Here is a 14,175-nt window from a genome sequence, read left to right as displayed (position 1 = left end):
CATTTCCCATTTTGTTCACATTTATGTATTTATATGGGAATGACACTATCAGAACGTTTTGATTTGTCTTTCTCAGATATCAATGAATGTGCAGACCCAACCATTTGCATTAATGGGATTTGTGTTAACATCCCCGGAAACTACCTTTGTAACTGCCCCACCGATTTTGAGCTGAATCCCACCCGGGTGGGGTGCGTAGGTGAGACACATAAGTTTCCTCACGTTAATGATTAGTTACTGACTGAGGTGAAGGTAAAAAAAATACACCCATGTTTGTTTTGTGCACAAACAGACACTCGCTCTGGAAGCTGCTACCTGGATGTGCAGCCCAGAGGAGACTCATTTGAGAGCTTGGACTGCTCCAATGAGATTGGAGTTGGTGTTTCTAAAGCATCTTGTTGCTGTTCTCTGGGCCATGCTTGGGGAAACCCGTGTGAATTATGCCCGCCTCTCAACTCCAGTAGGTCACCAAGTCCTTTCTTGACAGGACACGGGTTATGCCTGTCTCTTTTTATTTCCAATTACGATACTGTGATGTCATTTGCTTGCATGAGCCATCAGACTATGATCAGTTACAGTTAGCTTTGATTAGTCACAGGAAATGAACCAATTTGCTTTTTAGAACACTTGAAGTTATTTCCGGTTATTATTACTGTCAGCAGACATGTCAGGCTTGGATACTAAATGTTGACTGGCAACATTCAAGCTTCAGACTGACTCCTGAATAGATGTACGTGTGTTTACCATAATTGGCGTGTCTGATCAAATGAGAGCGCGCGATGCAACTTGCATGAAAATTGCCAGCAGATGTTCGGAAACTGCTTCGATGGAACAAAAGTATCTTTATTTTTCCACTTATGTTTCAGAACAACAAAGCTCCCCCATATGAACATGATTTGTTGACGTTCTGATTTGTCATTGTGCCCCACAGCCGAGTATAAGACCCTGTGCCCAGGTGGCGAAGGCTTCAGACCGAACCCCATCACTGTCATCTTGGAAGGTCAGACGCTAACATTGGAGCTAGAACGACTCCTGTGTGGAAATCATTCCCTCATTGTGATTTTTCTTCCCCAACAGATATAAATGAGTGTCAGGAATTGCCAGGCTTGTGTCAGGGAGGAGAGTGCATCAACACCTTTGGGAGCTTTCAGTGTGAATGTCCGAGAGGTTTTGCGCTCAACCCAGAGACCAGAATCTGTGAAGGTGATGATGATGCACCAGACAGACATATCACCTGTATCTCCAAAATAACAACAACAAAACGCTTTCTTGAGTTATCTTGTTACCTTATATTGCCTTACCAACATCAATACACCACCCAAAAGTGATGTTTTATCACTACTTTAATATGGTAATTTATTACCATTGTCATTGATGGTAGGAAATGCCCGCAAGCACCAGACGTCCAACAATTTCACGAAAGCAAGCGGCTGTGGTTGCATTATCTTCCCAAACTCCTTTTGTGTTAGCACCATGACTGATGCAATTCGAAAATGACGTATGAAACTGTGTAATAAGTAAAAATGAATCCCCAAGCACCTTCCTTAGTGGCTGACCAGTTCCTTCTCCATCCTTGTGAAAAAAAATCACAAGGGGATGGGTTAAATGCAGAGGACAAATTTCACCACACCCAGATGTGTGTGTGTGTGTGTGTGTGACAATCATTGGGACTTTAACTTTCACTTTTTTTTTTTTACTTCTGTGCTGCCATGGCTCCGGCTCCATACTTTCATTACAAGCACTGTAAAGGTTGGACTATTAACAACTAAAAGAGATTTGGGAGCTGCTCGGGAGGTTATTTTATTGTGGCCTCAAGTCAGTATCCACTGGCAAAGAGGTGTGGTTATCTTTTTTTTACTTTTAATATTTATTACCCCGCCCATGCTGACTCGCAAATTACCCGATATCGCTGGAACCACAAACTTTTTTCACGAATGCAAAATTATTCTCCTGGACTTTTATTCCCTGAAATACTGCCGGTACAGGCACTCAGTCTTTTTGCTAAACCAGACTAACTGTCGTTAAAATGGAAAACAGATGTGGCATGGCTTTGAAATGAATCTTATCTTCCACCAAAAAATGCGTAGGCCTAATAAAGCAAATACATCTTTATGGCGCTGAACTATTCATTTAAAGGGAAACTTTGAATGTAGAGTATCAAAAATCACTGCATAATAAAATACTTACTTTGTCGAGTACTTTCTCGTAAGTAGAAAGTGAAAAATTCTTTTTGTGCACAGATATCAACGAGTGTGAGCGTCCAGGTATTTGTGGGCCCGGCCAGTGTTACAACACCATCGGAAACTACACTTGCATCTGCCCCGTGGACTACATGCAGGTCAATGGAGGCAACAATTGCATGGGTACGTCTGAATACAATAACCCTCGCCACCAAGTAATCTATATTGTAGTTGTAATATTTCTTAGTTTTAATTCCACAACAACAGTGCCTTGCGATACCATATGTTCAATTTGTTTGATGACCACGATCTTCTTTATTTGAAATCATCAAGTTTGTGAAAAGCAGTTTGTGACCCAATAACCGTAGATTAATTTTTTTCCGTAGAGGATAGAAAATATATGTCCATGCGTATTATTCTTTTGTCTGTTTATACGTATGTTTTGCTGTACCATCCATGTTCAAAGAGCCCTTGCTTATATTATCATAACACTGTTTAGGATATTTCCGATTGTGTGTTGGCATTAAGATAGCATATTTAAAGGGAAAGGTACATGGATGCTTTAATTACAAATGTACTTCCCTTTTGTTTTATATTTCTTTTGACAGGAAACAATCCTTTGTAACCACTGTATTTTGTCATGACTTATAGATATGAGGAAGAGCTATTGCTACAGGAACTTTTATTCCGACAACAGAACATGTGATGGAGAACTAACATTCAACATGACCAAAAAGAAGTGCTGCTGTGCCTATAACATTGGTCGTGCGTGGAATAAACCCTGTGAGCAGTGTCCTGTGCCCAGCAGCGGTAAGGTCCTACACACTCACGCCATCATATACACACACGAAAGAAGGGGTGAACCTTACGTGAATTTTTCTCCACTCAGATGAGTTTGCCATCCTGTGCGGCAGCGAGAGACCAGGATATTATATCGACATCACGACTGGAAGAGTTATCGGTAACAGTTGGATGATGACAATTGCGATATGCTTTTATCGCAGTACAAACTTTTTGTCAGTAGGGTATTTTATATTGTATGTTTATCTTCCTCCTTGCACTAGACATTGATGAATGCAGGGAAATCCCAGGCGTGTGTGAGAATGGAGTATGCATCAACATGATCGGTAGCTTCAGGTGCGAGTGTCCCATTGGCTTCATCTACAATGACAAGCTACTGATTTGTGAAGGTACTATATTGATGAACTTTTCTTATCCTGATGCACTTAAGATAATAACACATCCCCTCCTCCTGTTCTTAGATATCGATGAGTGTCAGAACGGACCCGTGTGCCAGCAGAATGCAGCCTGCTTAAACATGCCTGGGAGCTACCGATGCGAGTGCAGACCTGGATTCCGCCTCAGCTCGACGGGACAATGCCTAGGTACAGTATGTCCTTCACATGCATGTGTTTTCATGTACTACATTTGTCACTTCACTCATTATACAGCGGTTCAGTTGACTCCTAATGTGTCAAGAAAGATAAGAGTCTGGTAGGGGGATTCCCCCATCTGCGGCCCCTTCTCAAGGTTTCTCATTTCTCCACACATGTTTATTTTTTTAGTATTTCCTTGCCCTCTTAGGGATTAAGCTAAGGGGATGTTGTTAATATTTATCAATCGTGGGCATGAGAGGCCCGTTAAGATTTTTTTGTGATGAAGCGCTATATGAATAAATATGACTTTAATGAAGAGAAACACAAAAGAAATGTATAGATATATAAGATGGGCACTGCTTGGAGTGGAAGCTGCTAATGCCAGAATCTTCTTTTTAGATTACATTGTACATAGACTATTACTTTACTGGTGGTAATTATTTCATTTACGTCATGCACAATTAAAAAAAAATATGTAGATGGCAGTTATCTTTTGTTATCTGTTTATTGTGGGGGTAAATGAAAATCAGCTAAATACGTTCATGAAATATTTTGTCTGGCCCTTTTGTTTACCCCTCCTATTTGAATTGAAACATATTGCATTCAATTTTGGTCTATGTATGCATTTGTTTGTCTTTTTCTTAGATCGTAACGAATGTGTCGAGAACCCTGGTGTTTGCAGTCCTGGTCAGTGCATCGACACGCGAGGGAGCTTCCGCTGCATCTGCCCCAATGGATTCAAAACAACGCGGGACCAGTCAATGTGTGTTGGTAAGACCTTTTTTTTTTTTTTTTTTTACCTTCCAATTGTTCTTTTCTCTTGTGAGTGCAATCCTGTTTGAACTGAAAATGACATTCTTAGACACGGACGAGTGTGAGCAACAACCATGCGGCAACGGGACCTGTAAGAACACTGTGGGCTCATACAACTGCCTCTGCTACCCTGGATTCCAGAATTCACATAACAGAGAATGTATAGGTACTGTACATGTGTGCAAAGAATATGTAGAAGAACCACGGCAATGTATTAGATAATATACAACTGTATTTATGTTTTTGTTGTGTTCAGACATTGATGAGTGCTCTAGCCAGAGAGGACTTTGTCGTAACGGGCAGTGCCTGAACACTGTGGGCAACTTCCAGTGTGTGTGCAACGATGGCTATGAACTTACTCCTGATGGAAGACAGTGTGTAGGTAAGAAAGTATAGCTATTTTCATGTCAACTGTACTGTGTGATTTACAAATTTACTCGATACCCCTCGTGCGTCTCTCTCTCCTCAGATATTAATGAATGCGTTGTAAATCCTGGCACATGCGGCGTTGGCACCTGTTTGAACCTGGATGGCTCGTACAGATGCATTTGCCCACCTGGATATTTTCTCCATGAAGAAACGTGTGAAGGTAACTTCAACATAAAAAGCAGACAGTCACTGAAGAAGCATCACATCAGCGAAACGATCACAGACAACAACAAAAATCCCCATTTGCTAACTACATACTTTTCATACCATACATGTGCAGACTCTTTTTGCCTGCGAGGTTTCTAAACTTGTGGGATTTAAAAGCTTTTGGCATTTCTCTCGTAATCGATTTAACAAGCAGAGATTCAACACCTACTCTTTGTCTTCGACTCAAAAGTGGTATAGACCTCCAATCCATGGCAATGCGCCATCGATAGGGATCTGTCAGTTATTACAGCGGCTTACTCACTTGAATGTAGCAGCCAAGCTGCGCGAGAGAGACCCTGTTTCAAACCTACTTGTTGAAAAACGTACATAAGAAATATAGTAGCAGTTGGATTCGAGATGATGAAGTGAAGGAGTTAACCAAATTTCTGGTTTGTTCCTGGTAATTTCTATGAAAAGATTGCAACTTTCAAAATTGACAAATTTTGCAACCCACTACCAGTGGTGGCTTGTCCCCTGAGATCATTACTGGTAGCAGAAGAAAGAAAGTAAAAAAGTTACGGGTATTTTGTAGGCATCATTCTAGCAAGTTTTATCTTAGGTCATTTTGCTAACAAAATCAAAACTATCCCTCCAGATTACATTACTCCTGTCTTGATTCTTTGTAAGAACAGTCTCCAAGTAGATGAGCGTAAACTTTTGCCTGCGCTGCACCCCATTCATGTCTCATTTGTCTCCTCCTCCTCCTCACATGTGGGAGTGGGCCCAAACTAGAATGCTTGGATTGGTTATGTAGTGGTACTGATGAAGAGATATTCGGCAGACTTCAACACATTCCTACTAAGGGCTCTGTTTTTGGAAGCAGGGAGGAACGGCACTAATAAATACTTAACATCAGTAAAAGAGCAGCAGCTGGTCATTGTGACGGCCGAACGCATGACAGCAAGGTTCTTCCCCTTGTGATGTTCCGTTCACAAATCTCATATTTTAATAAACTCTGAGTCACTGACTTTACTGATCTGACCCCATCCCCATTAACTTTGAAGCAGATGAACAAAAAGCCTTCGAGTGAACTTCTGTTCCGATTTTGATTTGATTTTCTTTTCGTGCCAGACATTGACGAGTGTTCGCAGTCACCCGAGATCTGTCTGTTTGGAACCTGCTCCAACACGGAGGGAAGCTTCACCTGCTTATGCCCTGAGGGCTTCCAACTGTCTGCCTCGGGACGCAGATGTTTAGGTAAGTATGTGAGAGAAACAAGACTATGTTCAAACTATCTTACAGATGAGGTGCAAGCTGTATCTGTGTAGTTTTATCCTCATGTGCCAAGAAAGCACTCACTGTCCCTGCTGCTTTTCGCTAACTCCAGACCGACCACCTTCCCATCTCCTCGTTCGTGCATGTGTGCATTTATGTACTTACTGCGTGTACTTGTTTAGCGCTTGGGTGGGGGAGCGCCGAGTCCACTGTTAGGGAGTTCCTTTGAAACACTCAAGCGATGACATCACCGGTTGTGAAGAGGTGGATTAAAGTTTGCATTTCGCCCCTCTCCCTTGCGTCAATCGTGCTTGACTGAAGGGTGGGGGCATGAAATAGAGCTGCAGGGTGGAGGGCGGGCGGGAAATGCGGGAAAGAAATGAGATCAAGGATAAATCCCGTCACACTTGTTTTGGGATTGTTTTTATAGTAAAGGATGATTGACATGCGATGAATGGAGAAGGTGTCCAAGAAGTCACGATACATATGTTTGATTTCAGGTATCATTCAGATAGATATGCTTACAAATACTGCAAAGCCTGAGATGTCAAATGCTAATAGCCTGACGATCGTCCAAATGATCCCTGAAACAAAATAGAACAATATGGTGACCCCCACTAATACACTAAAGATCATATATTGGATCCCATCAGGAATATTTCATTGTTAGTATTTGCTATTGTTTGTTTTTCTTTTCCATGTGTCAGTGACTTAAAAGACTGCTTTTCCCGTGTTTGCTATTTTGCTTAACATCTAAAAGCATTTTGACACAACATCTGTGCACAAGGCATCACGTGTTCTGCGGATATATCTGCAGATTGTTTTTGTGGAGCAAAGTAACTGGACCCGCTAAGTCGCTGTGTACACAGCACCAGGTGTTCATGTCCTCGCCAGGTGGACGCTCATGTGTGTGTGCGCGGTTTGTGGAGGTCAAGGCACTTATTTGCACAGTTGGGTGAAGAGCTAGCAGGAGTATGTGACCATGTGCTTCTCATTACAAGTAATAGCCAGGAAGAACAAGAGTCCTCACAATGTTCTTCCTTTACCAACCTCCCCGAGTTGAGTTATAGCTATTTAGCATAAAGCAGCAAAAGAAAAGGCTCCATTTTCTGCTCTGATTAAGCTTCAAATTTAGGACGCTACAAACCCTAATCTGGGAGCTCACAGGAGCAGATGTGCGGAAAATATCTTCTTCAGTAAGTGTTCAACGGAGTTCTCGTGAACATAATTTGTTATCAGATTATTTCCGGGTTCACGGATGATTATGAACGGGAAAACATTATTTAAAAAGTTTGGACCATTTCTTGGATGGCATAGTGATTCAAAATGTATTTGCATCTCTCTGCCTTTATCCTTACCAACATGTAGTCCTCTGCTTTTATAAATTCGCCACGTTTCAGTGAAATCTATTTTGTAATTGATCAACATGTGAAAATCAACCTTCAGTAACCCTCTATTAGTTTTTAACATACATGTAGTATGTATGTCTAGACTTAGAATGCTAGGGCCCGTCATACTGTTTCAAATGGCGTTATCCAGTTGTGTCATTTTTTTCTCTCTGTTTTCTGTTTCTTGTGTTTGCCAGATGTACGTATCAACTACTGCTACACACGGTTTGAAAATGGACAATGTCAGGTTCCAAAGCCGCAGAATACTACCAAGGAAGAATGCTGCTGCACCGGAATGCCGGGTCAAGGCTGGGGAGATCCCTGTGAAATCTGCCCTGGCGAGACCGAGGGTAAGTTTTCATCATACATGGAAACAACACCAGAATGCTGATTCATACAAGACGTTTTTGGTATTAATGACTTTTGTGTATGATGTTCTAGAGGCGTTTCCCCTTCTCTGTACAAATAAGGGATACCAACGCGGGCTCGATGAGGTTCAGAAAGGTATGAGTGTTTATCGAGCATGAATCGTTCTGCTCCGACCCATCATGTTAACTTTGCGTCTCTCTTAGATATCGATGAATGCCTCAATAACCCCTGTGAAAACGGCCAGTGCATCAACACAGATGGCTCTTTCCGCTGTGAATGTCAAATGGGCTACCACCTCGACATCACCGCATTCAGATTTATTTGCGTAGGCAAGTGTCTCTCATCATCAATTGTTGCTGGCTTTCTTTGGTACGAGTGGCGATGAACATACATTCAATATTTTTGTCCATTCCAGACACTGATGAGTGCGAAATCGGTAACCCCTGCGGAAACGGCACGTGCACAAATGTGATCGGAGGCTTTGAGTGTGCATGTGAGGACGGCTTTGAGCCTGGTCCCATGATGGCCTGCGAAGGTGTGTGAAATGTACTCTGGTTGCCTCTAATTTATCTGCACTCCTGTAACTTTTTCTGCTCTCTTGTAGACATCAACGAGTGCGCCCAGAATCCTCTGCTGTGTGCATTCCGCTGCGTTAATGTAGTGGGCTCCTACGAGTGTAAATGTCCAACTGGATACGTGCTGCGTGAAGATAAGAGGATGTGTAAAGGTAGGAATCACAACTCAAGGACCAAAGAGTCCTAAATACAGCTCGTTCCGTCAGAGGTCATTTTGCATTAATACTGTATACTCGAGTAATACTAAACCCCTCGTGAAGTTACATAACATATTATTTCTCAAGCCTTCTTAAAGCCTGAGAAAATGGAAGCGGACGAGTCACTGTTTACACCTTGACTGTCTCAGACGGCGTGGTGTCATAGCGACGGTTGTATTTGGAGAGAAACGCCGAGACAGATGGAACCTCTCAGTGTCGATAGCGTCATTATTTATTTCCCAGCTCCAACCAGATCGCCGAGTCTCTTACTACTTGTCTATGTGCAACTCCATGCCTGCGTCATATTGAGCAGATTCATGGAGGCCAAAGTGGAAGGAAGTCTGTGCATATGTAGCAGCCGATAGATGAATTCCCTTCCAGCAAGCAGTGAAAATCCATAAATAATGAATAATTAATTAATACTAATAGATGGTGGCAAAGCAGTCAATATGGAGAGGATGATAAAGCATCACCACAATAGATCTAGTATGTACTTAATCATAAACCTATGATACATAAATTACATATTCATGAGTTAAATTATTCACCGCATACAAAGCAACTTCACGTGAGGCTCTTCAAGTATTAGCTAGCATAATCCTTAAATAACACCAACTCATGTGACATCACAAATGCAAAAACCAAATGTGCACTTTACACAAACAGTATTAATCAATAGATGTACCTTCTGGCATTTAAACACGATAATACATATTACAAAATATAGGTAACGACAAGGAAGAGAAGCAGAAACATCCAACAACAGTGGCGGAAATGTTTAAAACAGGCAAAAAAAAAAAGTGAATATGCAAATCTTCTAATGTTGAACTGCAAAATATGGTGTTGTTTCACTGCACCACCCTTTTTGTATTTCGTTGAGCTACTTTGTTTTACGATAAACGTGCGAATTAAAAATAAAAATAAAACTGTACATATAGACTATCATATTTCGAGTAACACAGTATGTTTGTTTTGCAGACCAGAATGAATGTGAAGATGGCCTGGATGATTGTGCTAGCAGAGGAATGAGCTGCAAGAACCTTATCGGTACATTTATGTGTATCTGCGCTCCTGGATACACACGCCACCCGGGTGGAGATGGCTGCATCGGTAAGGCTGTTAAAACATATTCCTCATTGTTCGATCCTTGCCATTTCATATTTTCTTCTTCTCTTATATATCTGCTTCAGATCTAAACGAATGTGCAGTCAAACCGGGCATCTGTAAGAACGGTCGTTGTGAGAACACAGTAGGAAGCTATCGCTGCAAATGTGACCAGGGATTCATAGCAAATCCCACACAAACCGAATGTATCGGTAAGTATTTGCGCAATACCCACCTAACCTTTCTTCAACATGGAGCGTCGATGGTAGTTATATTTGTTAAATGTGGATGTTCACATCCCGAGTAGATTTGAGCCCCTTTGCGGCACTCTCCTATCTCGTTAATAACCTTGTGTTTGTAACTGTCAAGATAGAGGAAAGGAAATCATTCCACAGGCTTTGTCCCAAATCTAAATATATACTTCAGATTCAAAGCGATGCACTGAAGGCTGTGAGAAAGACTCCGAGCAAAGTGAGGCTCACTTGCTATCTGGCTTCTGACAGACATTAGCGATTGCGCGCGTGGGTTATCTCCTCACGTCTGCTGATGTCTGGGTGGCTTTGTCTGCTTCCCTTTAGCCACCTTTTTGTTTGCTCATGTGATGGTTTGTCTCGCTCTCACGTTTCCCTTCGCCGTGTCTCCCGACATTTAGATAACCGCGAGGGCTTCTGTTTCACTGAGGTTCTGACCACTCTGTGTCAGATGACATCCAGTAACAGAAACAAGGTGACCAAGTCGGAGTGTTGCTGCGATGGGGGCAGGGGCTGGGGCGACAACTGTGAGCTTTGTCCACTCCCTGGGACCACCCACTTCAAGAAAATGTGTCCTCTGGGACATGGATTCACCACGGATGGCAGAGGTAGTCTGCAATTAAATATACGTCGAATAAATCCAAGGCTGAAGAACAGCCGTTGAGTTGGAAAACGGCTACTCCCGCTCATGAACGCTTCTGCTCAGATATTGACGAGTGTCGTGTGATGGGGAACTTATGCAAGCACGGCCAGTGCGTCAACAGTCTAGGCTCGTACAACTGCATCTGCAAACCCGGCTACACCACCGACATCACTGGCACTCAGTGCGTGGGTAAGCCAACAGTTCACATCCATCTCTCTTCATTTTATGGACTCCTTTCCTGTCATGCCTGCTTCTTGTTCCCGTTCCCGCTACCTTGTAAAGGGCCAAAACCACACGGGTCGACGACTGCCCACACACATTAAAAATACAGCCCGAGTCTGTCGATCTCGACGTCTGCTCTCGTGGAATACTGTATTTATGGAAAAAGATCAAGCGATATCTCACTGCCGTGTTTCGTTGCAGATGTGGATGAGTGCATACAAGCACCAAAGCCTTGTAACTTCATTTGTAAGAACACAGAGGGTGGATATCTTTGTTCCTGCCCCCGTGGATACATCTTACAGGAAGATGGAAAGAGTTGCAGAGGTGACACGCTCACTCGATTTTCAAACACATCATTTTGGTTAGGACTTGCCACTGCCTCCAGGTTCATTCGCAGTTCACTTGTAGGTCTCTGACTTTAGACGGACTGGAATTTGACTCAGACAAAGAGTAGCCCTCATACAGCAGCGTGTGCAATCGTCTCACAATATAGTCTAACAACAATGATGTCATGTCTCCCGCTTCCTTTTCAGACTTGGATGAATGCTCGACAAAACAACACAACTGTCAATTCTTGTGTGTCAACACTATCGGCGCGTTCACCTGCAAGTGTCCTCCCGGCTTTACCCAGCATCACACCGCCTGCATCGGTAAATAAACACAAGCGGAACACGGATTGACTTAGCCGTCTAAATATTTCTCTCCTCAGAGAGTGCTCTTGTGTCTGTGTATAATGAGCCGGATAAACATGTTAAGTCATGATGTGCTTGTGACTTCCTGTGTCCGGTGTTCTTCGCCAGTGTCACTTCTTGTGTCATCAAGCAAGCTTTGTCATAGTCTTCAGTGAACTCTCTTTGATCTCACCCTTATCTTATTCGACTTTTATTATTTGTAGTTTTGCAGCATAGCGAGTTTGTTACGGAACTTGGTAATGGATTCTCCTGACGACCATAAGCTTTTTTCCAGGCCATAAAGCAGCTCTCATGACCTCACATCCATCCAGAGGCAGGGAGCTCTCAGTCTCAAGTGCAGAATGAAATATCTCATGGCTTACGGCACATATGTTATCGTGCGGGGGTGTCGTTTCAGTTGTTTATTTTGACAAAAAGATTCAAAGACATTTTTTTAGTTGGTTTGTACAGATCAGATGAATAGTGATCGAAAAAAATCCAGATGTTGTGAACTCACAGCGCATCAGTGTATATCTTTGACAAATTCTCACATATTTAACATTTATGCCAAATAAAGGTTGATGAAATTACTAAACTCCCTACAGGATAACATAGTTGCTGCATATGTGCTTCCATCCACTTATGAATAGAAATGCATGAGGAAAAAAAACATGGTTCATTTATAGGTAATGCTTTTGCTCGTGACTAAATATCGGTCTGAAATATTCTCGATTCTGTCTCGTCCTATTTAGCCCTTCCCTCTTATTTTGTGTTAATGGGAACCATTCCTCCTTTGTGTGTGTTAGACAACAACGAATGCTCAACAGACCCGAATCTTTGTGGCGCCAACGGTGTTTGCCAGAACACTCCGGGGAGCTTCAATTGCGACTGCCAGCGAGGATTCTCAATAGACCCCAATGGACAAAACTGTGAAGGTTTGAAAACAACTCGCAAGCATTGTCTCAGTCTTAGCTAATCAAAGGACAAAGGTTGACTGGTTGTCTTGTGTTTTTTTTTTTTTTGCATCCCAAAGACACTGACGAGTGTGACGGTAATCACAGGTGTCAACATGGCTGTCAGAACTTAGTGGGCGGGTACCGCTGCAGCTGTCCACAAGGTTACCTGCAGCACTACCAGTGGAACCAGTGTGTGGGTAAGCAAAACCGCTGTGTTCCCTTGTGATTCTCCCCACTCCATCGCGGAAAAACAATAACATGTGATGTCGTGATTTTTCAGGCTTGTCAATCTCTCAGTCAATGTATCATCAAAAATCATGCCCAAAGATGTAGGCATAAAAGGCAGGATGGGAGAGGATCAGGACATTCAATTATTACTCCATAATCTCTTTCGCAAAAATTACTTTGCGCTTCAAATACATCCGTTTTTTTACTCTTCTTTGATATTTAATAAACATGCCATCTAGTGGCCGAAGGTGGAATCACACCAAAAAGGTTGCGCCATAACTGGACCAGAAAATATCTGCAAAAATAACGCTTATCATGCAATGGGAGGGCCTTTTACTGTACTTTCCCCCATGACCCAGGTGGCAAACTGTAGTGTATTGTTTACTCGAGTTTTAAGAAGGTCTGTATAATCATCTCCACTTAGTGCTGACATCCAACTTTTTCCCCGCTATTGTTTGGGCCATTTAAGTGCACTGACCTTCTGCTTGTTTACTTCCTCTCAACGTCCTGTGACCCAGATGAGAACGAGTGTCAGAACAGTCAAATCTGCGGGGGAGCATCGTGCCACAACACTCTGGGGAGCTTCCGCTGCCTCTGCCCTACCGGATTTAACTACGAACAGACTTCCGGGGGCTGCTCAGACATCAACGAGTGCTCCAACACCCAGAACCCCTGCAAGTTTGGATGCTCCAACACAGACGGGGGCTACCTCTGCGGTTGTCCTACTGGATACTACAGGGCCGGACAAGGGTACGCTAACAAACGAAGGCTTGTGTGTTCACTGCAGCCCATTGTTGTGGATGGCAGCCTGATGGCTCTTGTATTTGCTTCAGGCACTGTGTCACAGGGTTGGCTTTTGGTGGTGGTGACCAGAGTGTCGGTCAGGGTGAGGAGGACGATGAGAATTCCCTGTCTCCCGAGGCCTGCTATGAGTGCAAGATCAACGGCTATCCCAAGAAAGGCCGCCAACGACGTAGTACCAATTCAACACAGGGTGAACCAGGGGATGACATGCAGGTAATTTAGTCAGCCATAATTATAGATGACTCTTTAGCCCTGTGATTTAGCTGCTTCACATTTTAGCAGTTTAAGGTTGCATCAAAGTGGTGCTTTGAGGTGCACTTGTATAACTATGGTTATAAATAAAACATCAAAATAGTAAACATCATTTGATGCTCACATAAACTTTAACACATAGTATTGCACTGGTGTGGACTCGGCCATGGAGTTGGCAACCGCCAATCGGGCTGTATTTATATTTTTACCCTTCATTATGGCATACAGGTGTCATCGATGTCGCTGTCTTGTCTCAAAATTGTTATGTATAAACCCAACAATATGGATGTACAAG

The 14,175-nt window shown here is 42.8% G+C and overlaps 1 protein-coding gene across 1 annotated transcript in view; it reads left to right on the top strand.

Annotated features, from left to right (window-relative positions):
- fbn1 (fibrillin 1) overlaps positions 1-14,175 on the top strand; it is a 44,336-nt gene that overhangs the window by 29,614 nt on the left and 547 nt on the right. The window contains exons 37-65 of the mRNA XM_085907427.1: positions 77-199; positions 293-460; positions 932-1,000; positions 1,078-1,203; positions 2,241-2,363; positions 2,832-2,990; positions 3,070-3,141; positions 3,245-3,370; positions 3,443-3,565; positions 4,202-4,327; positions 4,419-4,535; positions 4,626-4,751; positions 4,839-4,958; positions 6,077-6,202; positions 7,806-7,958; positions 8,050-8,112; positions 8,181-8,306; positions 8,393-8,512; positions 8,582-8,704; positions 9,728-9,859; positions 9,940-10,065; positions 10,506-10,712; positions 10,811-10,936; positions 11,171-11,293; positions 11,503-11,619; positions 12,447-12,575; positions 12,674-12,793; positions 13,343-13,574; positions 13,658-13,841. Coding sequence (XP_085763553.1) covers positions 77-199; positions 293-460; positions 932-1,000; positions 1,078-1,203; positions 2,241-2,363; positions 2,832-2,990; positions 3,070-3,141; positions 3,245-3,370; positions 3,443-3,565; positions 4,202-4,327; positions 4,419-4,535; positions 4,626-4,751; positions 4,839-4,958; positions 6,077-6,202; positions 7,806-7,958; positions 8,050-8,112; positions 8,181-8,306; positions 8,393-8,512; positions 8,582-8,704; positions 9,728-9,859; positions 9,940-10,065; positions 10,506-10,712; positions 10,811-10,936; positions 11,171-11,293; positions 11,503-11,619; positions 12,447-12,575; positions 12,674-12,793; positions 13,343-13,574; positions 13,658-13,841 — 3,785 coding nt within the window. The remainder of the gene's footprint in view (positions 1-76; positions 200-292; positions 461-931; positions 1,001-1,077; positions 1,204-2,240; positions 2,364-2,831; positions 2,991-3,069; positions 3,142-3,244; positions 3,371-3,442; positions 3,566-4,201; positions 4,328-4,418; positions 4,536-4,625; positions 4,752-4,838; positions 4,959-6,076; positions 6,203-7,805; positions 7,959-8,049; positions 8,113-8,180; positions 8,307-8,392; positions 8,513-8,581; positions 8,705-9,727; positions 9,860-9,939; positions 10,066-10,505; positions 10,713-10,810; positions 10,937-11,170; positions 11,294-11,502; positions 11,620-12,446; positions 12,576-12,673; positions 12,794-13,342; positions 13,575-13,657; positions 13,842-14,175) is intronic.

The sequence above is a fragment of the Syngnathus leptorhynchus genome, chromosome 3 (genome assembly GCF_054491065.1).
Source record: "Syngnathus leptorhynchus isolate UIUO chromosome 3, UIUO_Slep, whole genome shotgun sequence".
NCBI lineage: Eukaryota > Metazoa > Chordata > Actinopteri > Syngnathiformes > Syngnathidae > Syngnathus > Syngnathus leptorhynchus.
The sequence above is the reverse complement of the archived record's forward strand: the minus strand, read 5'-3'. Positions and strand labels throughout refer to the sequence as shown.